Raw genomic sequence first — 24,263 nt, forward strand, 5'->3', positions numbered from 1 at the left:
CCCTAAGCCGAGACAACAGTGAGAGACCTATCCCTGACCCGAAGGCACAGGGAAGCAACCCTCTCATTCACTGGGGTAAACTCCAACACATGGCGGCTGAGCTGAGGAGCTATAAGCAAGCCCACACCAGCTCGCAGCCTCTCAACGCAGGCAACTCCAGAGTAGAAGAGTGTCCAGCCTCTCTCAAGGAGTTGGGTTCCAGAGCCCAGACTGTGCATGGAGGTGAGCCCAACTATTTCTAGCCGGTACTGCTCAACCTCCCACACCAGCTCAGGCTCTTTTCCCCCCAGTGAGGTGACATTCCATGTCCCCATGGCTAGAGTCACCGTCCAGGGATTGGGTCGCCAGGGCCCCCGCCCACGACTGCCACCCAAAGAAAATGTAATAAATTCCCAATAATGTAATAAGGTATTACATTATCGGTAAAAATTACAATATCAGGATATTTTATTACATTATTGGCAAAGTTATTACATTATTGTGTTTTATTACATTTAAGTGCAAATTTTATTACATTTTCAGGCATTATTACATTTTCAGGAAATTATTACATTATAGGGTGCTACACTCCCAACATGCTCAATGGGTGACATGTCCGGTGAGTATGCTGGCCATGCAAGAACTGGGATGTTTTCAGCTTCGAGGAATTGTGTACAGATCCTTGCAACATGGGGCCATTCATTATTATGCTGCAACATGAGGTGATGGTCGTGGATGAATGGCACAACAATGGGCCTCAGGATCACGTCACGGTATCTCTGTGCATTCAAAATGCCATCAATAAAATCCACCTGTGTTCGTTGTCCATAACATACGCCTGCCCATACCATAACCCCACCGCCACCATTCTCCAACGTGCCAGACGCCATCGAATGTGAGCATTTGCCCACTGCAGTCGGTTACAACGACAAACTGCAGTCAGGTCGAGACCCCGATGAGGACGACGAGCATGCAGATGAGCTTCCCTGAGACGGTTTCTGACAGTTTATGAGGTCTGTATCGACTAATAATGTAATAACGGCTCATAATGTAATAACGGCTCATATTGTAATCATTTCAATGTAATAAAAGTTCATAATGTAATAATCGGCTCATAATGTAATAAAATCACGGACGCATACCGTAATAGGGCTTTGCGCATAATGTAATAATGGAATAACTTATTACATTAAGAGCCTTATTGATACCGCTCATGATGTAATAACAGCTCATAATGTAATAATAGCTCATATAGTGAAGAAAGTGTTGCATTTTCATCATTGTTACTTCTGCCATCCTTGCAGGGGTGGAAGGAAACACTTTCACCTGTGTCTGTCTGTCAGCAAGATCACACATTTCTGCAAACATGGTGGAACATCAGCCAACATAGGTGCCATATACTGTACCTCCGCTCCCAATAAGCGGCAGGCCTCATAAAAAGGAAGAGAAGCCTAATTGTTTAACACATCATCCTCCATAGGTCAAATTCATGGTATAAAGGCCACAATTGCACACACTGACATCTAGAATGCACTTATTGGCAGAAGTCTGTTTTTGTGTTTGACTATGATTTGTACATAGGTAGTGCTACAGTTACCAACTCAACAGCTGGCAGGATTAGAGGTTGGATTAGGGAAGAAGGGGGGGGGGGCTGTAGTTCATATACTTTAAAAGAGCATTTTCTTTCCTACAGTAACTTATAATAACTTTTGCAATAAAAACACATTTAAAATGGTTCTATTTAAATAAGTAAGTGAACACTCTTTCCTTCCACACAACCTGATGAAGACCTTCCAGTCAAAATGTTGCCATTTTTTATTGTTGGTCTTTAATGCCAATTTAATAAAGGCTTTGAAACATTATTATCCTACTACTTACGTTAAATACATGATACAAGCAGCATAACTTTACAACTTCTAGACTGATTAATTGATACTAAAGTGTGTTAAGTATAGTCACAGTCATGCAGTGGCAATGTAGTTATTAGCTTATAAGCTAAAAATCGCTTTACTTCTGGTGTTTTGCATTTACACTTCAAAATGTATTAACATTGTGTTAATTTGTGAGTATTATTTTTCTGATCAAATGTTTGACTTGTGAAACTTGTGTTTGTTACGAATCTTATTTTCTGCAATAATTAAAACCAAATTCTCCATTTCTCATTTTTTTTTCTCCAAATTCTATTGGCTTTTTGCATGCCTCTACTCAGAAATGTGATTCATAAATGGATCTTCCGAAATTCAGTTAAACGCCTGAAATAAGGTCTATGGCTAACACAAGAGATTTTCACATTTTGTTCTACAACATAAAATATTCAAGAACATTTGTATGATTTAAAACTTGTTTTAAATGCTAAAAAAAAAAAAAGTCATGCCGTTCTCTAATACAAAATCAAAACCACAAAATCTGCTCAATCCTCTCTTCTCAGGGTTAAAAGATTGAGTGTGTTTCCAATTACAGATATCTTGGTATATTAATTGACGAATCCATCTCCTTCGCAAATCATATTTAGCAGCTGGTAAAAAGATTGAAACGAAAACCGGGTTTTCATTTTAGGATCAAATCCTGCCTTTCTTGTAAATCAAAAAAGAGAGTGGTTGCTGCCACTTTTATGTCTGTTCTGGATCCGGAGGACATTATTCCAAACACCTAACTGTACCAGTTGGCTTGGACAGTTAGAATCCATTCAAAATTCAATTTATTCAGTCTCAATATTCTGAAGTAGTGACTTCTTTGCACATATCCATCGGTTCTCCATATTAAAATTAAGTTCCAGACAAAGACAAACGATTATATATGTTTATTGACTAAATAAATTGGGGTAAAATAAAGGACATGACAATTTTAGACGAACAACAGATAACAGAGAAGGTAAAGACTGTAATAAGAAAAGTAATAACGTTGTGTGACCGTCGGTAGATGGTAAAGTTAAAGGGTCGGGATTTATATATTAAATATTACGGGAGTAATTTTTAATACTATGAGACCCTAATCGTAATTCTCTTAAGTTCATAAGATAGAAGTTAGAACTTAGACAGAAGTCATAACTTTGACAGAGGTCATAACTTTAGACACCACTCATTCTCACGTGTGTGGATCCAGCTGCATGAAGACGTTCAGCCGGCTTTGTCTGGGAGTCAGGAGGCACTGAAGTTTGGTGTTCTTGAGAGTTCTGGTTTGGACTACGGCACGGCACGTCGGTCCAGTAGCCAGAGGGAAGGCCGGTACTCTGTTGAGGAACTCTTGGTCCGAAGGCCCAGCGGGGTTTCCGCCTTGGGAGCGCTGGGGGCAGAGTCGTCTCGGCTGGGAGCACACAAAGTCTCTTTTTGTTGGAGACTCCTTGCAAGGCTTGCAACATTCTTCATCAGATGATCACAGTCTTGAAAAAGAAATTTCTTGGTGGTTTCAAATAGTGGTACTGAAGTTCTGATTCTGAAACTAATTCAACTTCTTCTGAATCAGGCGGCGATATTTTAACAGTATAAAATCAAAAAGAAAATAATTTGTTCTATTAAAAACTTGAATAAAAGTAAAATACTTAAAGTAGGGATTCAATTCGCTTGTTTTAGAGCTTGTTGCGAAAATAAAAGTAAAGATTACTTTAAAATAAAAATAAAAATGAAAAAACAAAGAAGAGAAGAGAGAAGAAGGAGAAGAAGCAGGGGGAGAAGAGGACAGGGAGAGAGGAACGCCCGGAGAAGAAGAGAGTGAGAGAAGGGGAGAGTGTCTGTTTTATGACCTGCAGCAGGCAGACTGAACAGGGGGGGCTGGCTGACAGTGTCACACCTCCTGTGATCTGCGTTTAGGCGCCGAAAAAGTTAATCTAACTATACTATTGTATTCAACATTTTGAAATCGTGTTTTAACCTTCCCAAAACTTCACCATCTTAAAAGTCAAATTTTTGTCTTCATGAAAAGATGCAACATGATAATGATCATTTGTCATTCAAAAGAATTATAACCTGATTAACACATGAAGCCATAAAGTATACAACATATAACAATAAAGTATACGATACACAGTAGAACCAAGGACTTATACATATTCCTTGTAGTTCTATCTTTAACAAAACATATCAGACATTTAACTGGTGAATAACACAAGTATTACACAAGGAATGATGATCTCCAAGTCTTTCCTCCATCGACAAAGGGGAGGGGTGGTTTCTGTTGACCTCAGACTCATTGAGTAATAAATTTCTTTTGGGCTTGACAATAACATGGGAAAGATCTGCTGTATGACCTTTTTACGCTATTTCGGAATCTGCTAAATTTAAGAAATTGAAATGTAGTTTATTAGTTATTTAGGACGTATTTGAATTTGGGTGAGAACAGAAAACTGCAAGGGGGGTTGGAATGTCAGACCCAGGAACAACAACGGTCGTAAATAACTGTTGGACATGTGAGGAGAAGAACACACAGATTAGGTTTCCCATTAAGCCTTCCCCCACTGGAGAATGTTCCAGAGGGAGAGAAACGTAGATTAGTAAAACATCTTAAATCACCACATCTATGTTAGAAAACATTCCTCCTTCCTCTTGGTGTGGACAAAGAAGACTATCGGGCTTGACCTTGTTTGACCTGAGGAAAAGGGGTTCATCTTCTTTGGAGGAAGGGGAACAGACCAGATGTGCTTAGTTGTTGTAAATTACTAAAAGAAGATCTCTGGTGATCTGTTTATTGCAAGAAAAACAACATCTTCCCACTCTGTGGAGAGGAGAGGATTTTGCCAGGCCAGGATATGGGGGCTTTCAGTCCCATATGCTGGAAAAAGGAGTTGATTTGGGTTAAAGGTAATCATGGCCGAAATGAGACCACTTTAAGATGCAGAGACAAAGGCTTGTGTTCCTACACAGTCTAAGGCACACCTGTGCAATATTCATGCTGTCTAATCAGCATCTTGATATGCCACACCTGTTAGGTGGGATGGATTATCTCGGCAAAGGAGAAGTGCTCACTAACACAGATTTAGACAGATTTGTGAACAATATTTGAGAGAAATGGATCTTTTGTGTATAAGGAAAAAGTTTTAGATCTTTGAGTTCAGCTCGTGAAAAATGGGAGCAAAAACAAAAGTGTTCAGTGTATATTGGTAGAGTAAAGCTTTTAATTACTGCATTAATAGATTTGTTTGGCCAACTATGTTACCATATAAATGTGTTCAGGCTGTAGAAAACAATTGCATATTACCACATCCAAAAGACACACAGCAAGACAAGCATTACTTTGGTGCAGTGACTCTCCTTCCAGATCTGTTTTGGTTTTTATGAACTTCTTAGTCTCTTTAGCTGCTGAATGCTCCACTATGTTCACCAGCTAGTCTCTGACCATGCTTGTCTGCTGTTGCAGCTAAGCAGATGGTGCATAGTGCCGAGACTTAACTGTGCTAGATCTTGAAATTGAAATGTTGGATGGAACCACTTAAAGTGATGAGCTCTGAGCTCATCACTTTAAGTGACTCCTTTCTCTATCATGGAGCTACTTGATTCATTTAATGTAGAAAGTATTGAGTTTCCAGGATAGGGAAACCTGGGTTTCCCCTTCATGTGGGTAGGTTATGTCAGCACACCAGCAACACTACACGTCTGTGTATTATATGACATGACAGTATCTGTTTGACCCATCACACACTGCTTATGTCATGAGTCAGAGACTGTTGGTGGGCTCATTTGCAGTTCGTCATCAGGTTAGCAGACTTATACAGACACTCAGGCATTAGTACATCCAGTTAGCAGACAGTACAGCACAGTTTGTGTTTTTTGGGGACCTCTCTGATATCTGGTCCCACCTGTTTCTCCATCCTCTTGTCTCCTATTCCCTTCATGCGTCCCATGATTCCATTAGCTGAACTTCCTGTTGGATAACTATTGCCCCCAAGCATGGCCTGGCTCTTCTTCTCCCTCATGATGTTGTTAGCAGCGTTGTCTTCGATGATGACCAGCTCGGCCTTTATTGAGCCCTCAAACTCTCGACCCTGCCCGCTGACATCCTGAGCTGTCTGGAAGCCCATGAAGATGGCCGTTATTGGCTCATTGGTCTCCATGGCGTTGAGGATGGTGTAGGGAGTGTCGCCTCTGTAGAGGGGGGAGGGCAATCTGTCAGAGTGGGCAGAGTCATACACAGCAGTGGGGGGGTTTCCATCATGACTGTGACAGGAGGGTGGATTCAAAAGATAAATTTCTTCTTCCTCCACACTGATGTAATCCCTAAGAGGAATAAAATTGTCTGGAGTGTAGCAGAGCAGTGGTTGGCAGGTGGACAGCACTTCCTGGTCATGTGATCTGGGAGGAAGGCAGCCATTGGCTCTGCCTCCACTTACCAAACTATTGCTTTTGTTGATGCCGCTTGCAGGCCAATCTTCTTGAACACAGTTTCTCACCTGGTATGAACTGTAGTGACAATCGCTCTGGTTGTTGTAGTAATTTCCCAAGCCCTTGTAGTTTCCAAGGTGATGACCTTCCCTCAGGTTGCTTTGGTAATTTCTCTCTTCCTGCCTTCTGTAATGGCTTTCTTGGGGACCAAAGCGATGTTCTGCCCCTGGTTTTCTCTGCCACTTCTCCCTAGAGCTCAAGTCTTTCTCCGAGCTGTTGTTTCTGGGGAGATGGTTACCGCAGTGACCCTCCGGGTGTCTAAGGTCACACCCCAGCGCTCTGTCTGTTTCATCTTGGTGCTTGTAAAAACAATGCTCCTCCCTCCTGCTGTGGTTTTGGTGGTAGTTTGGTTGGTGTACTTGGTGGTGCATTGTGGCGCTTCTTTGCAAGTGTTTAACGTCCTTGGCTGACAGCTCAGACCCACTGCTCTGTTCTTTTGACCCCTAAAAGTTGAAAAGAAATATGGGACATTATTAGGAGAACACAGTGCAAAGTCACTGGCAAAAACAGACGATGTTCCAAAAACAAATAGAAGGGGTCGCTGCACGAAAGAAGATCAAAGCAATAGACAGTTATAGTTAATCTTAGTATTCTGACATCAATCTTTTCTTTGTGTTGGTATGCCGATAACGACTTTATGGGTCCTATTCAAACAGTCTATGACACGTGGTCTAAAGCGCATTGCACTAGTGAATTTAAGAAAATCACTACATTTGATATGGGAGTCTGGTGACAGTGTGGTTACTAGTTCAATGGTTGGATCAGTTGAAGCAGACTGTGTGTTCACAAACAGCTACTGCTGACTTGTTGTGTCTTCTTCTTCTTCGTCTTCTTCGTCTTCTTCTTCTCATTATTATAATTACTATTATTATTATTGTTATACGAGATATAATACCTCTTGTGAGTTCAGGGCATAAACACACTTGCTGCCGTCGTCGTAAACCTTGACACCTGAGTGTTGATGTATCTCCTCTGGGGGAACTGCTGCAGTAGAGAGTACTGTGCTCTCCCCAGTAGACAGATTTTTACTCCCATTGAGCTCCATGGCAAAAGGAGCTGAGACACAGAGGGAAGACAGACAGACAGAGTCCATGTTAATATCACCTACATGTTAAATGGTCTGCATTTTTATAGCGCTTTTCCAGTCTAACGACAGCTCAAATCGCTGTACAATACATGCCACATTCACCAATTCACACACACATTCATACACTGATGAAGGAGGCTGCCATGCAAGGTGCCAACTGCTCATCAGGAGCAATTTGGGGTTCAGTATCTTGCTCAAGGACACTTTGACATGCAACTAGGGGGAGCCGGGATTCGCCACAGCCGCCCTTAACACCAGTCCAGGTTACTTCCATGATTAGCAATGACAACTTCAGCTGCTCTTCCTACACTTCAGTGGTATTTAAAAGGCTGTATGAGCAAGCATCACTCTTTAGTGAGAGCAGAGGTAATTTAGTGTTTAGCAGCACAGCATGTTTAAGTCTGTTACACAGCCTACATAAGACTCTCCTGTCTCCTTTCTCAATCATCATCAGATAATGAGTGTGTTTACATGGGTACACATGCTTAGGTTCACAGTTTACCAGTTTTGCCCAGTATGCCAGTTTCTGCAATCTGAATGAGCCCTAATCCTGTTTCTGAGAAAGAGGAAATGCAAAGCTGCAGTGCTTGGATGGAAACGAGGATAGTGTGACAGTCACTGTCTGCCATGTTTTCAGGTGCAACCTCACCCTCAACCTTTGACAGTATCTACATCTCCAGAAGAACACTGTACAGCAAATATTTTGCAGAGCTAGATCTAGACTCGCCTGGCCCCTCTTAAACTTGGCTAAAATCCTGACCGACTGTGAAATCAGATTGCATCACACACATGCAGAGAACCGTCACAGATGGCCAGATGTTGCAGTAACATTAACATCAGTGAGAACAGGAGGTGAGTTAATATCCATCAACAGTAGTTGGCCTATGATAGCTAACGTTAGCCTCAAGGGCTAAGTTTGTTAACCGTTGCTTGGCAACATAGTCAACTGCTCAGGGATATCTCTCCTATTGGATATTGTGAAACTATTGGCGTAACGACAATGGTGGTCGTCAAGTCTTTTAGTCCTAGATATCAAATGCGTTTGATATTCATTGAGACGGCCCGATGAATCTGTAGCTGTTCAGGGGACCAAGCTCCCGGCCAAGGTTTCTCCTCCAGTTGTTAGGCAAATCAGGGTTAAATCAGCCTTACACTGCTGTAAGCTAAATACTAGGAGTAAGGAAACATTCATCAGATTTCTCTCCTCGTAGATTATATTTCCATACAGGAAGGTCAACAATAAGAATTTTAAAACCAAGTCCTTAAAGCCCCTGTACAGAGTTTTTAACTGGATATAGAACAGTCTCTGGTTTCTGCTGATATGTCTCTGTTACCTACAACAGCAAATGAGCCCATCAGCGTGAAGATACGCTTTTTCTAAGTAGTCTAATTCTATACCTCTGAAAGGCATTGGTTGGGTCGGACCACTGACGAAACGATTTACGGCAGTCAGACCGGAACTGACGACATTCAGGATAAGGCATAGCTGTTTTGTTGCTACGCTAGCCAGTGCTAACCGAGCTAAAACTTTTGTCATCGCTGATAATGAGACAAAGAAAAGAAAAAAAATTTGAACCGAAGACCAACGAAAGGCCAAGAGGGAATCCGATCGAGCTAGGGCTAAAACACGGATAAACATTGGCGATTCCTTCCAGAGATGGAGAGAGTTGCGGGGCTTGAAGGGAGGGTCGGATCCAGAATTCGCCCGATTCCTCCTAGACAGGTTTGTAAATTTTATTTCATTTATGAAATGTAATGCAGGACGTAGTTTACAGCAATACATGAATTTATGTTGTTACAACAAAGCTGGCTAACGTTACCACTAGATTAGCTTTAGATACTACACTCGTGAAAACGACAACAAACGTCTTAGATCACGCATCCATTTCAGCTGTGTGTATGCTTCAGCCCAGCCGACCTGCAACGATGCATCGGTAATATCCTCTGTCATTATAAATGATTCAGTTTCTTACTTAGAACAAAACATCCATCACAATCACTGTGACTTTGCTGTAACGCTAGCTCTGTAGCACCGTGGGTAATATATATAGCTGGGAAATTGCAGTGCAACAGCAGAATTACTTTGTTTCACCGGCAGCATATTATATTAAGTAGAAATACAAATAGACACATTACCTCGTCCATATGCACGCTGCAAAAAAAAAAAAAAAAAAGTTTTCAAAGCAAGTCAGTCGTCTTTCCGACGTTTCCAAAACAAATCTACACGCGCCGGCCGTGGGCGCTAGAGCTCATGGGAAATGCTGTCTTCATTCCGGCAAAACACTACTGCTTTCATCCAGTGGGGCCGCCAAAATCAACACTAAATGAAAAGTCTGTACACGGGCTTTAATATTGTGATCGCCTGCAACAATTTTGTAAGAGCAGGCCATACATTACTTATGGCTGAACCAACTGCAAACTGAAACATACCAGATGTAAAACACACGTCATGTTTACATTTGAAGCTCTGCAACTTATTATGATTTGGTGAGAATGGCTGAGCATAAGCAAAGATAATAAACGTATCTGTTTTTTTAATCATGGATCAAGTGGATTCAAAGAAGAAGGTAGTTACACTGTGAGAAAAAAATGTCTAGAATCTTTATTTTTTGGATGCATCAAGATAGATCATATATAGTCACATCATAGCCATCAGAATTAGATTGAAGTGAAGTGTCTTGAGATTCCAGCCCCAACCAATAGACAGCTTCTGTTAGATGTTAGTGCTTAGATTACACTTATTGAGCAACAAGTGGCGAAGGTCAACACAGGACTAAACTACAGTCTGCTATAATTACATCAGACTGACCAACGCTGCTGTCCTCTGCAAGGGAACCAGGTATAAGCTCTGTTTGTCACTACAGTTTTCTTTTAAGATTCTTTGCCACCAAGTTTATGTAGGATTTATGAACATAAAAACATGATAAACTACAAAAAAACAACTGACTTGACAGAAACAAGTGAAATGGTCTCACTCTTTCTTTCTGGAATATCAGGGATCACTGTGGTGACCTGTAGAGGCTCTGTGGGACAGAAAGCAGAACTGTGAACATGGACTCATTTTTGGTCTTCTTAAAACATCCCAAAAATATTTCATGACTCACCAGGAACAAAGCTGTCCTGGACTTCCTAGAAGACAGAAAAAAATGGGTAAAACATTGTAATGGAGTGTGTGTTTGTGTGTGTGTGTGTGTGTGTGTGCGTGTGTGTGTGTGTGTGTGTGTGTGTGTACCTTGATAATATCCTCTGAACTTTTCTCCACAGCCTTCAGTCTGTTGAGGATGAAGCTCTCGTTGGTGGAGATCATAGACTCCTCTCTCTCCAAAGCCTCCACCTCAGTTTCTATCCTGATGAGGACGCACTGCAGGTCAGCCCAGTACCTCACACTGGTGTGTGTGTTTGTGCGTGCATGCGTGTGTGTGTGTTTTGGTGTTTGTGTGTGTATCCGTACCTGTGGATGCTGAGCTGCAGTGCTCTGGTCTGCTGCTGGTCAGACAGAAAATGTGTTGCATTGTGGGAAGCTGAGTCCTGTAGCAGCCAATGCTCTCTCAGAGCTTTTTTCTGATGATGTCAAACAGAATACACACCTCGATAATGTGGGTGAAGGTCTGTGAACTAATTTAAATAGAACAGTCTAATACTGATGCCTCTACACGACTTACAACAGCAGACACAACCATCAGTGAGAAGACTGGTTATCTCTATATAGAGTATTTATATTATTCTTAATGCCTGTCACTGAGTTGTACGAGTCCTAACATTTACATTATTTTTATGGCAGCGTTCTGAGAATAGATTGAGAAAAAAAGCTGCTCTTTAGTCTGGTGATGGGGTGTATGGTGGCCCGGCTGCCTGAAACATCAAGAGATGAGAGTTCCTAGCAGAAGTTTTAAATATTGAAAGAGTTAGTGGTGACCTCTGTGCCTGTCGCAGGAGGAAGAACAATATGAAGACAAACAGAAGATAACAGATCACAGTTTACAGTCAGACAGTGTTTCAGTGTAATTGAGTCTACCGCACCTTTAGATGCTGTAATTTGAGTTTCTCCTGGTCCAGTTCCAGTTTCTTCTGTCTAATGTCTTCCTGAATGCGATGCTTGTCCTGTTACATGACAGTCAGAGAAATGAGTGAATGTTCAGCACAGTTACTTCGGATTCAAGTCAAGTGAGGGGAAGCAGGTGAGGTCAGCCAGACAAATGTTTAAAAGGTGTTTACTTAAGATAAGGATTGTAGCCACTCTGAAAAATTCTCTCAGCTCAGAGTCTCTACAGAGCTGCGAGTTGATGAAATGAGAATCATCAACGTCTGTTCTGATAACGGCTGCAGCTAATCACAGCTGGATCAGCTGTTAGACGGCTTTAAGACGTCAGATAAATTTATACCAAAAATGCGATTACTATATATTACATTTAAATTATAACACAGAACTTAAACTTGACAAGAGATTTAGATAATCAATAAAGTTAAACTGATGTGCGGCGTGCGTAATTGAGCAGAGCTCTGTAACTGACGTTGTTCCTTATGGTGCAGGTGATGTGATGTTTTCCTCATTAATGAGGATGTGTATTATTTCACCCACCAGCAGCCCATCTCATATTAATCATAATGTTTAGTTTTATGACCTGGACCCCCCAATACACAGGTTTTCTGGCGGTGTCCATGGATAAGGCCTACCTGTGCTCAACGCATCATCACTGTGAATAAAAGTTATAGTAAATAAAGTTTAGACCTGCACTTAGAAATTAGACTGTGATGAACTTGGTTCAAAGAGGTCTTAAAATAAAGATATGATTTCTTTTGCAGTTATTATTCTACCTTATTTCAAACAGTTTTGCTAGATGATCACTTTATTTTTTCAAAGGCTGATCTCTGGAGAAACTCTAACAGAGCCGGGAGCTCTGGACCCGCATCTGCTCTGCTCCCAACTAAACATTAGACGTCTGATGGACGTGCAGATCATGTCTATATTGCGTCCGTCAGTCCAAGACTGACCTGGACCTCTTCACGATGTGCAAACTAGGTCTGCAATTTGGACGTCTAATCATGACCCCACTTGGACGTCAATATGCAGTTGAACATTTGAACATTGGGCTAGGTCACTTTTTTGGACGTCTAAGACAGGTGCAGGGAATTGACATGATGTAAGTAATTTATTTATTATTATTATTATTATTATTATTATTATTATTATGATCATAGGAGTAGTACTAGTAGTATGGATATGATTATTTTGTGATTAAACATTGTAATTCTGTTTAATAAAAAAATAAAATAAAATACAGTCAACGCCATTGTGATTGGCTGAGGCATTGCGTCATTACAATGTACATCCTAAGAGCCACTCCCATTGGCCCAGGTATTTCTTTTCCGCTCGCCTCTGTGCACCGTTGACCTATACAACAACTTACAGCAGTCCGAAAATCAGCGTCCACTAAATTGCAGGTAAGTTCGGTCAGCCCATAGACCCATAAGTTAATTTTATGTTCATTTATGCATTTATAGCGTTTGCCGTTTTAGCTTTGTTGTGTTAATCTACTTCAAACCTGTTGTCGCTATAATTAGCATTACATATGCTAACGTTAGCTTTTGAACACAACCAACTTTGTTTACAACGAAGCCGGCGACAAATCAATACATAGAGTGACGCGCTTGAGCCGTGGGCTGTTACCCGACCATCGTCGGCAACAGGAGCCTCCAGTGTTAACAAGCAAGAGGGCCATTGTGGTGAGCTGGGAAGCGGGTGTTAGCAGCGGATGCTAACCGCTACCGCTAGTCGAAGTTAGCATAGAGTTACCTCATCACAATGGCCATCATACTTGTTAAGTTACCGGTCAAGGCTTTTTTGTCGGTGACGGCCGTGTATGGGTCCGTGGCTCCAGCGCTTCACTCAGACTGTATTTATTTTTCTTTGTGGTGCTGCTGCTGACAGAGAGACATGCTGGCCACTTGCTAACATCTGGGACAGCTAATGGGGCTAGCAGCACAACAAAACAAAACAAAGCAAAATACTTATATACAGGCGGGAGGAGGGGGAGCTGCAGACACAGCCAGGTGGGGGTTCGCAGCCAAATGCATAACAATTTAGTGCAATGGAGTACTGAGTTAAGTATTGTAAAGCTTTAGTTGGGTGTTTTTAAATCAGTCTTATCCTTTTGTCAGGTGGTGTTTGGTCCTCTTTTGAAAGTGGAGTGGGGTGTCCTGCCCTTTGGAAGCCACCTAAACAAGGTACAGATTGTGACCTCATGCTCCTTTGCACACACCCAGTCAAATAAATTGTAAGACTAAACCGACTTATACTGCATCTGTGTCTACAGATGGCTATGAAAATGAGAGAATGGCGAAAACACCAAAGAGACGTGGATGAACTTCTACGTTATGACAGCGAAGATGGACATCAGAGCATTGACATTAATATCATTGTTGTGGCTGGGAGTCAGAGTAGTTGTAGCAGTGTGCCTGGGACCCCACGCAGTTTAACAAGTGACAGCGTTCCTGAGACATCACATGGTTTTGATTTTGACACTGATGTGGACTGTTTGTCCACTGACTCTGAATATGAACCAAATGATGATCAAGCTGAAGTTATCAACAGCCTTGAAGATGACCTGAGACAGTGGGCTACAGACAAAGGGAATGTGTGTTTGAAAAACCATTTATGTGTGAAAAAAAAGCTAGCTTTTTGTTTATTTTCATTAGGTGAATCTGGTAAGCCCTTTAATTTTTCTGTGTTCAGTTTGATTTTTACCCCAGTGTTCACACTTAAGAAATAAATAAATAAATAACTAATTAAATTATATATGTATATATATGTATATGTATATATATATGTATGTATATATATGTATATATATATGTATATATATATATGTATATATATGTATATATATATATGTATATATATGTGTATATATATATATATATATATATATATACATATATATGTATATATATGTATATATATATATATATATATATATATATATATATATATATATATATATATATATATATATATATATGTGTATGTATATATATATGTATATATGTATATATATATATATATATATATATATGTGTATGTATATATATATGTATATATATGTATATATACATTTATTTATTTTTAATTTTATTTATTTATTTATATGTATATATATGTATATATGTATATGTGTTTAATTCTTTTATATTTTATTTGTTCTTATGTTTGTACATTGTCACTCAGGACTAACCCTATTTTTGTATTACAGACCGAAGAAGTGTAATTTTATTTATTGTATTTTACCACTTTGGTTTTTTCAAACTTAATTGAGGGTTATGCTGCCTGCTGTTAAGAAGTAGTAGCCTAGTAACTAGTATTTCTCAACTAAAATGACATGTTTGCAATAAAGATTGGGAAAAAACCAGTTAGGATTGGATTGTGATTTATCATTTTTAACAGCATGCCACCTTCTGAAATGGGACTACAGCAGAGGAGGCTCGTCCATAGAGGCAGAGGAGGTTGGAAAGATCAATTTTTTTTTGTAAGTAGTTGAAATAAATTATTACCAAATCTCAGTATCATTTATAAAATATTGTGTGTGTGTATATATATATATATATGTATGTATATATATGTATGTATATATATATATATATATATATATAGATATATATATATATATCATAAAAAAGTTTCTTCTTTGGAAGAAAATCCACTTAAAAGGGTTGAACAGCGACAGCTGCAGACGGAGGAGACAGGGCAGTCTGTGAGAGGAGCAGGGAGCAGGAAGGTGAGGCTAGAGGAGGACGGAGGGCTTCTTTCTGTCCTCCGTGGGAGGGATCTCCTTCCATTCGCTCAGCGCATTAAGGATTTTTTCATGCTGATCTATGATTGGCTAAGACACGTAAAATGACGCGCTAAGGGAGGACGTCCTCCCTTACCAATCAGCAACCAGAATGCAAGATTGACAGCAGGTTGGTCCAATAACAGTTCCTAAATTTCATTCTCACATTTATACACAAAACCGGGGCGAAATCTATGGGCGCCGCCATCTTGCCTGCCGCCATTACTGCGTGGCTGCGAACTCTGACTTGCCGGTGCCCTCTAATGGATTTTCAATGGAAGCATCCTGCTCGTGAAAACGTCAGGTGACTTTAAACGCCAGATTCAGGTGTATATTTTGATAAATAACCGCCGGTTCCAAATATTATTATTATTATTTTTTATTAAAGAAGGAGACGTGACCACTGACACTGCACGTTATTTCTTCTTCGCCTTTTTCACGTGTTGTGCTGCTTTCTGTCAGTCAGTATCACATTGATGATCACCAGGACTCCGGTGCAGCAAAAAATAAAAAGTACAACATCAAATTCAAACTTTCTGTCGTAAAATATGCAGAGGAAAACTCGGGAGAAGCAGTCGCTAGATGTTTCTCTGTCGACCCCAAGAGAGTGAGAGAAACTGAGCTTCAGCGTCTGTCTGAGGAGGACAGCAGCAGGACCAGGCTACCTGCTGGAGGGAGGAAGAAGGCTAGCGAGGAGCCTGAGATAAACATGCGGGGATGAGTTATGAGTAAACGGGCACGACAGGAGAGAGTGTCCCCCAAAATGATCAGGGTGATGGAGAAACAAATGTACGCCACCGTGAGTGACAGCAGAGATGAGGAGTTTGCAGCGAGTGCTGGTCGGCTGAATCGTTTCTTCCGCCGCAACAACTTCACTTGCAGAAGACAACTATTGCCCAGCAGGATGCCAGAGAATTCACCGAGAAGCTGGGTAAGTTTGTGACATTTTCATCCCGGATTTTTGAGAGGGAGGAATTAATCGCCTGTCCCAAATTGCCGCCTGGTCTCACAACATGTTCTTCCCGGCATTATTGAACAGCATACGTTTAAAAAAAAAAGAAAAAGAAATAGAAGAACATTTTCGCATCTACAGCTAACGTCTTCAACAACCGCTACGGGACCAACACGCTACTTCCTTAGCAGCAAAGCACCGCAGTAGTGGCGGCGCTGCTTTACTTCCGTGTTTCGCCGGATTTATGTATACAACCGTAAACAAAAATACTTCTATTTATTTTACAGCTTTCACTGGCAGCCATGCTCGGACAAGAAATATGGAGTTTTCAGCGATATTGGAATCGGTTTCAAAGGAAATATAAGCACATTTCTGAAAGAAAAAAAACTGTTCGGAGAAATCAGAGAGAAGCAGTCAGAAACATAATTCATAGTTTTCGTTTCTTTCGTTCGTCCTGACTAGGGTTCGAATCCTGGAAAGGATACAAATTTGATTATTTTTTTGTCTTGTATATTAGCCATTTAATGAAAAGTTTTTTTTAAAGAAGTCTTGTAAGTCATTGTTTTATTGCTTAATTTTCATTGAATATAAGAAAGTAGGGTTAAGTAGTTGACTTGTATAAAATAACATGACACCGTGGACTGGTTTTCCTCCTGTCCTCCCCAATTTTTTCAGTCACCAGCCGCCACTGGACTACAGTTATGCATAGAAACTAGAAGCAGTACAGTATAAAAACAATGTCTAAAATGAGTTCTAATTTGACGTTGAAATGACGTCCACAAAGACCATATTTGGACTAGAAATAGCTCCTGTACGGAGGTACTGTGGACGTCATAAATGGACGTTAAGTATACGTCGAAAAAAAGACGTCGTCTGGAGAACAGTCTGCACCTTGAGGTGACCAAAATTAGACGTGCAAAAATGACTTAGAAAAGACGTCGTTTGGACGTCTCTCTGCGCAGCTGTCTGCTGTCAAACTTCTTCTGGAGCCGACAACCTTAAAGTTCAAAGTGTGTCTGTAATTTTCTGTCTGTTTCCTGTTTAACACACAGCTGCACATGAAGAGCAAGCTGCAGTGTGTATTTATACTGTGAACTGTGAATTTATATTGTGAACTGTGTATTTACACTGTTTTTTTTTTTTTATATATATATATATTTTTTGGCCTTTTTTTTAATGGCTTTATTGATAGAACAGCTGAAGATATGACAGGAAACAGGGAGAGAGAGGGGGAGTGACACGCAGCAAAGGGACCCAGGCCGGGAGTCGAACCGGGGTCTGCTGCAGAGCCTCGGCACATGGGATGCGTGCTCTACCCACTGAGCTAAATGGCGCCCCTGTATTTACACTGTTTACTGTGTTTTTACACTGTGTGCTGTGTATTTATACTGTTTATTTATACTGGGAACTGTGCATCTATACTGTGTACTGTATATTTGTGCTGTGTATTTTCACTGTGTACTGTGTATTTATACTGTGTATTTATACTGTGAACTTTATACTGTGAACTGTGTGTTTATACAGTGAACTGTGTATATATACTGTGTACTGTGTATTTGTACTAGGCTTGGGCGATAAACCGAAAACTTACCGATACCGAAATTTACAACAATAACCGACGTCATTTTGGCCATGTCAGTATATTCGGTGTCATAGGCATAACATCCTCTAGGGACAGGGGACATGTTAGGTCCACTTGATTAATCTACCCCGGCGTATACCGATGTCCCTTTTTTACAATAATTTGATGGCAAACTCCGCCTGCTGATGCAACACCAGCTATGCCAGGTTAGTAATCAAGTGAACCCACTCTCGCTGTGAGTCGTGGACAGTTTGTGTAATGATGCTGCGTTCAAAGGCTGCAACAGGCCACTGTCTTCGGCCGGGCCGGTCCATTGCTCAAACATTTGTGTTTTGTTTTTTATTCACTCAAAATAATGACTGTATTTCCAGCTAGAAAACGCGCATCTTTCTCCTCCCTCCATTGTTGTTTGCATTTGTGTCTCTGCGTGGTCTGACACGTGAGTGTCCTCATGCTGGAAAACGTGACTTCTCGCGTACGTGACGTCACTCCCCGAGACGCAAGAAGAAAGCAAAAATATATATTTTTTACTGAGGAAAATGACAAAACTAGTAATGCGTTACCGGCATCACTGATTGTGTAGCTTAAGTGCAACATGGAGCATGAAGATGTAAATAAAAAAATAAAAACAGTAGAATTAACTTTAAGCAGGTAGGAGGAAAGTCGGAGGTGTGGACCCATTTGAAACAAGTCGTGGGCCGTGATAATAACATTTGTCGGCTTTGTTGAGTGCATTAAGTGCGGCACTTTTTGAATTATTCATTAAGATTTCTGTAGTTCAAACAACTCGCAGTTGTAGTCGAGAACGTCAGTTATAACAGCCCACGTATTAAAGCCCCTGTACAGACTTTTCATTTAGTGTTGATTTTGGCGGCCCCGCTGGACGAAAGCGGTGGTGTTTTGCCGGAATGAAGACTGCATTTCCCATGAGCCCTAGCGCCTACTGTCGTGAAGACGTTTGTCTGGCCGGCGCATGTAGATTTGTTTTGGAAACGTCGGAGAGAAGACTGGACTTGCTTTGAAAACTTTTTTTTTTAGCAGCTATCTGCAGCGTGCATATGGACGAGGTAATGTGTCTATTTGTATTTCTATGTAATATAATATGCCGCCGGTGAAACAAAGTAATGGTGAAACAAAGTAATGTTAAAACTTGTATCTAAGTTCTGTCTATGTAATTGGATCATGTCTTTGACCTGGACAAATGAGAATTTACACAGACATACATCTAAGTTCGTAACAGTAAGCCTACAAAAACTGCAGCAGCATTGCCAACATAATACGTTACGTTGTAAGCTAACTGTATTACCGTGATGTCTGTGACATAGGCTAAACATGCAAAGACACAGACACTATTGTCACTGTGTGTAATGCTGCTGTTGCACTGCAATTTCCCAGCTATATATATTACCCACGGTGCTACAGAGCTAGCGTTACAGCAAAGTCACAGTGATTGTGATGGATGTTTTGTTCTAAGTAAGAAACTGAATCATTTATAATGACAGAGGATATTACCGATGCATCGTTGCAGGTCGGCTGGGCTGATACACACAGCCGAAATGGATGCGTGATCTAAGACGTTTGTTGTCGTTTTTACGAGTGTAACGTTAGTATCTAGAGCTAATCTAGTGGTAACGTTAGCCAGCTTTGTTGTGACAACATAAATTCATGTATTGCTGTAAACTACGTCCCGCAATACATTTCTTAAATGAAATACTATTTACATACCTGTCTAGGAGGAATCTGGCAAATTCTGGATGTGACTTGAATCCCTTCAAGCCCCGCAACTCTCTCCATCTCTGGAAGGAATCGCCAATGTTTATCCATGTTTTAGCCCTAGCTCGATCGGATTCCCTCTCGGCCTTTCGTTGGTCTTCGGTTCGAATTATTTTTATTTTTATTGTCTCATTATCAGCCATGACAAAAGTTTTAGCTCAGTTAGCACTGGCTAGCGTAGCAACAAAACAGATATGCTGAATGTCGTCAGTTCCGGTCTGACTGCCGTAAATCGTTTCGTCAGTGGTCCGACCCAACCAATGCCTTTCAGAGGTATAGAATTAGACTACTTAGAAAAAGCGTATCTTCACGCTGATGGGCTCATTTGCTGTTGTAGGTAAAAGAGACACATCAGCAGAAACCAGAGACTTTTATATATCCAGTTAAAAACTCCGTACAGGGGCTTTAAACAGTTGTCGGGTTTAAATCGGTCTCGTAATTACATTCAATGTGTCGGGCCGGGCTCGGACACAACGTGCACGGGCTCGGGTCGGGCTTGATTCTAAGCTCTACTCGGGTCCAGCCGCGACTTTACTGAGGTTCACCCAGTGTGAGCAGCAGGAGGACGGTCAGCTCACCTCCCAGAACATGGCACTGAATCGCTGGAAACTGATTTAGGGACTGTCATCAAATAACTTAGCATAAATATATTAATACAAAATAATTGCAGTTCTTTCAATATCTTCCATGTCATGGGGCCCAGTGTCTCCAGCAGCAGATTGTATTAGTAAACTGAATGAATGAGACACAGCTATGTTTATTGTACTTTAGTGCTTCCTCTATTTTATATGAATATTAATATGCAGAAATCTTGATTTTTTTTCTCAATAGCTTCCATGTCATGTGACCCACTGACTTCTGAAACAGATTCTGTGTCTATCAAAATATATAAAGATAAAGAAAATAATGGTAAAAAAAGTTCTCTAAGAGGTTAAAATTATTAAGCAGCAATGTCAACTTCTCTACTATTTTGTCTCATGTCTTAGATTCTGATTCTGAAGTCCTCAAAATGTTTATTTACATCCAGCCTCTTCCACCACCTGCAGTACAACCACGTGATTCAATTCGAAGAAATTAAAAAAGCGAGAACGAGAAGCTTAGAATTGTTTATAAGGGACTGTATATTTTATACTTTTAAACTTATTCAGTTGTTGTCATTTCAAGTAATCTGTGCTTTTCAGCTGTTCAATCGTGTGCTTATCAGTTGTTCTTAACTACTAAATAAATAATATAAATCTTAACTACAATGTAGTTTTACAGTCCTTTAAAGTGGCATTTCTGTAAATACACAGGATTTTTTTTCCTTTTTTTTGGGGGGGGGGGGTTACTTATCGTTCATTTATCGTTATCGAGGTGAGTTGCTCAATATATCGTGATATTGATTTGAGGCCATATCGCCCAGCCCTAATTTGTACTGTGTACTATATATTTGTACTGTGTACTGTGTATATATACTGTGTAGTGTGTATCTGTACTGTGTACTGTAAATTGGTACTGTGTGCTGTGTATTTATATTGTGTGGTGTGTATTTATACTGTGGACTGTGTAGTTATACTCTGCGCTGTGTATTTATTCTATGAACTGTGTATGTATACTGTGTGCTGTGTATTTATACTGTGTGGTGTGTATGTATACTGTGTGGTGTGTATGTATACTGTGTGGTGTGTATTTATACTGTGCGCTGTGTATTTATACTGTGTGCTGTGTATTTACACTGTGTGCTGTGTTTTATACTGTGAAGTGTGTATTTAAACTGTGGGCTGTGTATTTATACTGTGAACTGTGTATTTGTACTGTGAACTGTGTATTTATACTTTGAGCTGTGTGTATTTGTACTGTGTACTGTATATTTGTGCTGTGTATTTATACTGTGGACTGTGTATGTATACTCTGGACTGTGTATGTATACTGTGAACTGTGTATTTATACTGTGAACTGTGTATGTATACTGTCTACTTCTATTTATACTGTGTACTGTGTGTTTATACTGTGAACTGTGTATTTATACTGTGGACTGTGTATTTATACTGTGAACTTAGTATGTATACTGTGAACTGTGTATGTATACTGTCTACTTCTATTTATACTGTGTACTGTGTATTTATACTGTGAACTGTGTATTTATACTGTGAACTGTATGTTTATACTGTGGACTGTGTATGTATACTGTGAACTGTGTATGTATACTGTGAACTGTGTGTTTATACTGTGAACTGTGTATGTATACTGTGAACTGTGTGTTTATACTGTGAACTGTGTGTTTATACTGTGAACTGTGTATGTATACTGTGAACTGTGTATGTATACTGTCTACTTCTATTTATACTGTGTACTGTGTATTTATACTGTGAACTGTGTATGTATACTGTGAACTGTGTATGTATACTGTCTACTTCTATTTATACTGTGTACTGTGTGTTTATACTGTGAACTGTGTATGTATACTGTCTACTTCTATTTATACTGTGTACTGTGTGTTTATACTGTGAACTGTGTATGTATACTGTGAACTGTGTATTTATACTGTGTACTGTGTGTTTATACTGTGAACTTAGTATGTATACTGTGGACTGTGTGTTTATACTGTGGACTGTGTGCTTATACTGTGAACTGTGTGTTTGTACTGTGAACTGTGTGTTTGTACTGTGGACTGTGTATTTGTACTGTGGACTGTGTATTTGTACTGTGTACTGTGTATATATACTGTGTACTGTGTATCTGTACTGTGTGCTGTATATTAGTATTGTGTGCTGTGTATTTATGCTGTGTGCTGTGTATTTATACTGTGGACTGTGTATTTATACTGTGAACTGTGTATTTATACTGTGAACTGTATGTTTATACTGTGGACTGTGTATGTATACTGTGGACTGTGTATGTATACTGTGAACTGTGTATGTATACTGTGAACTGTGTGTGTATACTGTGAACTGTGTATGTATACTGTCTACTTCTATTTATACTGTGTACTGTGTATTTATACTGTGAACTGTGTATGTATACTGTCTACTTCTATTTATACTGTGTACTGTGTGTTTATACTGTGAACTGTGTGTTTATACTGTGAACTGTGTATGTATACTGTGAACTGTGTGTTTATACTGTGAACTGTGTGTTTATACTGTGAACTGTGTGTTTATACTGTGAACTGTGTATGTATACTGTGAACTGTGTATGTATACTGTGAACTGTGTATGTATACTGTGAACTGTGTGTTTATACTGTGAACTGTGTATGTATACTGTGAACTGTGTATGTATACTGTGAACTGTGTATGTATACTGTCTACTTCTATTTATACTGTGTACTGTGTATGTATACTGTGAACTGTGTATGTATACTGTGAACTGTGTGTTTATACTGTGAACTGTGTGTTTATACTGTGAACTGTGTGTTTATACTGTGAACTGTGTATGTATACTGTGAACTGTGTGTTTATACTGTCTACTTCTATTTATACTGTGTACTGTGTATTTATACTGTGAACTGTGTATGTATACTGTGAACTGTGTATGTATACTGTCTACTTCTATGTATACTGTCTACTTCTATTTATACTGTGTACTGTGTATTTATACTGTGAACTGTGTATGTATACTGTCTACTTCTATTTATACTGTGTACTGTGTATTTATACTGTGAACTGTGTATGTATACTGTGAACTGTGTATGTATACTGTCTACTTCTATTTATACTGTGTACTGTGTGTTTATACTGTGAACTGTGTGTTTATACTGTGAACTGTGTATTTATACTGTGAACTGTGTATTTATACTGTGAACTGTGTATTTATACTGTGAACTGTGTATGTATACTGTGAACTGTGTATGTATACTGTCTACTTCTATTTATACTGTGTACTGTGTATTTATACTGTGAACTGTGTATGTATACTGTGAACTGTGTATGTATACTGTCTACTTCTATTTATACTGTGTACTGTGTATTTATACTGTGAACTGTGTATGTATACTGTCTACTTCTATTTATACTGTGAACTGTGTATGTATACTGTGAACTGTGTATGTATACTGTGAACTGTGTATGTATACTGTGAACTGTGTATGTATACTGTGAACTGTGTATGTATACTGTCTACTTCTATTTATACTGTGAACTGTGTATGTATACTGTGAACTGTGTATGTATACTGTGAACTGTGTATGTATACTGTGAACTGTGTATGTATACTGTGAACTGTGTATGTATACTGTGAACTGTGTATGTATACTGTGAACTGTGTATGTATACTGTGAACTGTGTGTTTATACTGTGAACTGTGTGTTTATACTGTGAACTGTGTGTTTATACTGTGAACTGTGTGTTTATACTGTGAACTGTGTGTTTATACTGTGAACTGTGTGTTTATACTGTGAACTGTGTGTTTATACTGTGAACTGTGTGTTTATACTGTGAACTGTGTGTTTATACTGTGAACTGTGTGTTTATACTGTGAACTGTGTGTTTATACTGTGAACTGTGTGTTTATACTGTGAACTGTGTGTTTATACTGTGAACTGTGTGTTTATACTGTGAACTGTGTGTTTATACTGTGAACTGTGTGTTTATACTGTGAACTGTGTGTTTATACTGTGAACTGTGTGTTTATACTGTGAACTGTGTGTTTATACTGTGAACTGTGTGTTTATACTGTGAACTGTGTGTTTATACTGTGAACTGTGTGTTTATACT

At 39.6% G+C, this 24,263-nt stretch overlaps 1 protein-coding gene and 1 long non-coding RNA gene across 3 annotated transcripts in view; one reads left to right on the plus strand and one right to left on the minus strand.

Annotated features, from left to right (window-relative positions):
* Positions 1-4,987: 4,987 nt before the first annotated feature.
* LOC115572880 (palmdelphin-like) overlaps positions 4,988-24,263 on the minus strand; it is a 33,417-nt gene continuing 14,141 nt past the window's right edge. For both annotated transcript variants that reach the window (XM_030403356.1, XM_030403355.1), the window contains exons 3-9: positions 11,458-11,538; positions 10,889-10,998; positions 10,670-10,784; positions 10,542-10,566; positions 10,413-10,460; positions 7,246-7,406; positions 4,988-6,793 (exon numbers count right to left, since the gene is read on the minus strand). In XM_030403356.1, coding sequence (XP_030259216.1) covers positions 5,708-6,793; positions 7,246-7,406; positions 10,413-10,460; positions 10,542-10,566; positions 10,670-10,784; positions 10,889-10,998; positions 11,458-11,538 — 1,626 coding nt within the window. In that variant the 3' untranslated portion in view covers positions 4,988-5,707. The remainder of the gene's footprint in view (positions 6,794-7,245; positions 7,407-10,412; positions 10,461-10,541; positions 10,567-10,669; positions 10,785-10,888; positions 10,999-11,457; positions 11,539-24,263) is intronic.
* Positions 12,808-13,837, plus strand: LOC115572893 (uncharacterized). Its single transcript, XR_003982179.1, has 3 exons — positions 12,808-12,879; positions 13,597-13,662; positions 13,752-13,837. It is a non-coding gene; the product is annotated as an uncharacterized LOC115572893 (long non-coding RNA).

Source organism: Sparus aurata, chromosome 21, assembly GCF_900880675.1.
Source record: "Sparus aurata chromosome 21, fSpaAur1.1, whole genome shotgun sequence".
Taxonomy (NCBI): Eukaryota; Metazoa; Chordata; class Actinopteri; order Spariformes; family Sparidae; genus Sparus; species Sparus aurata.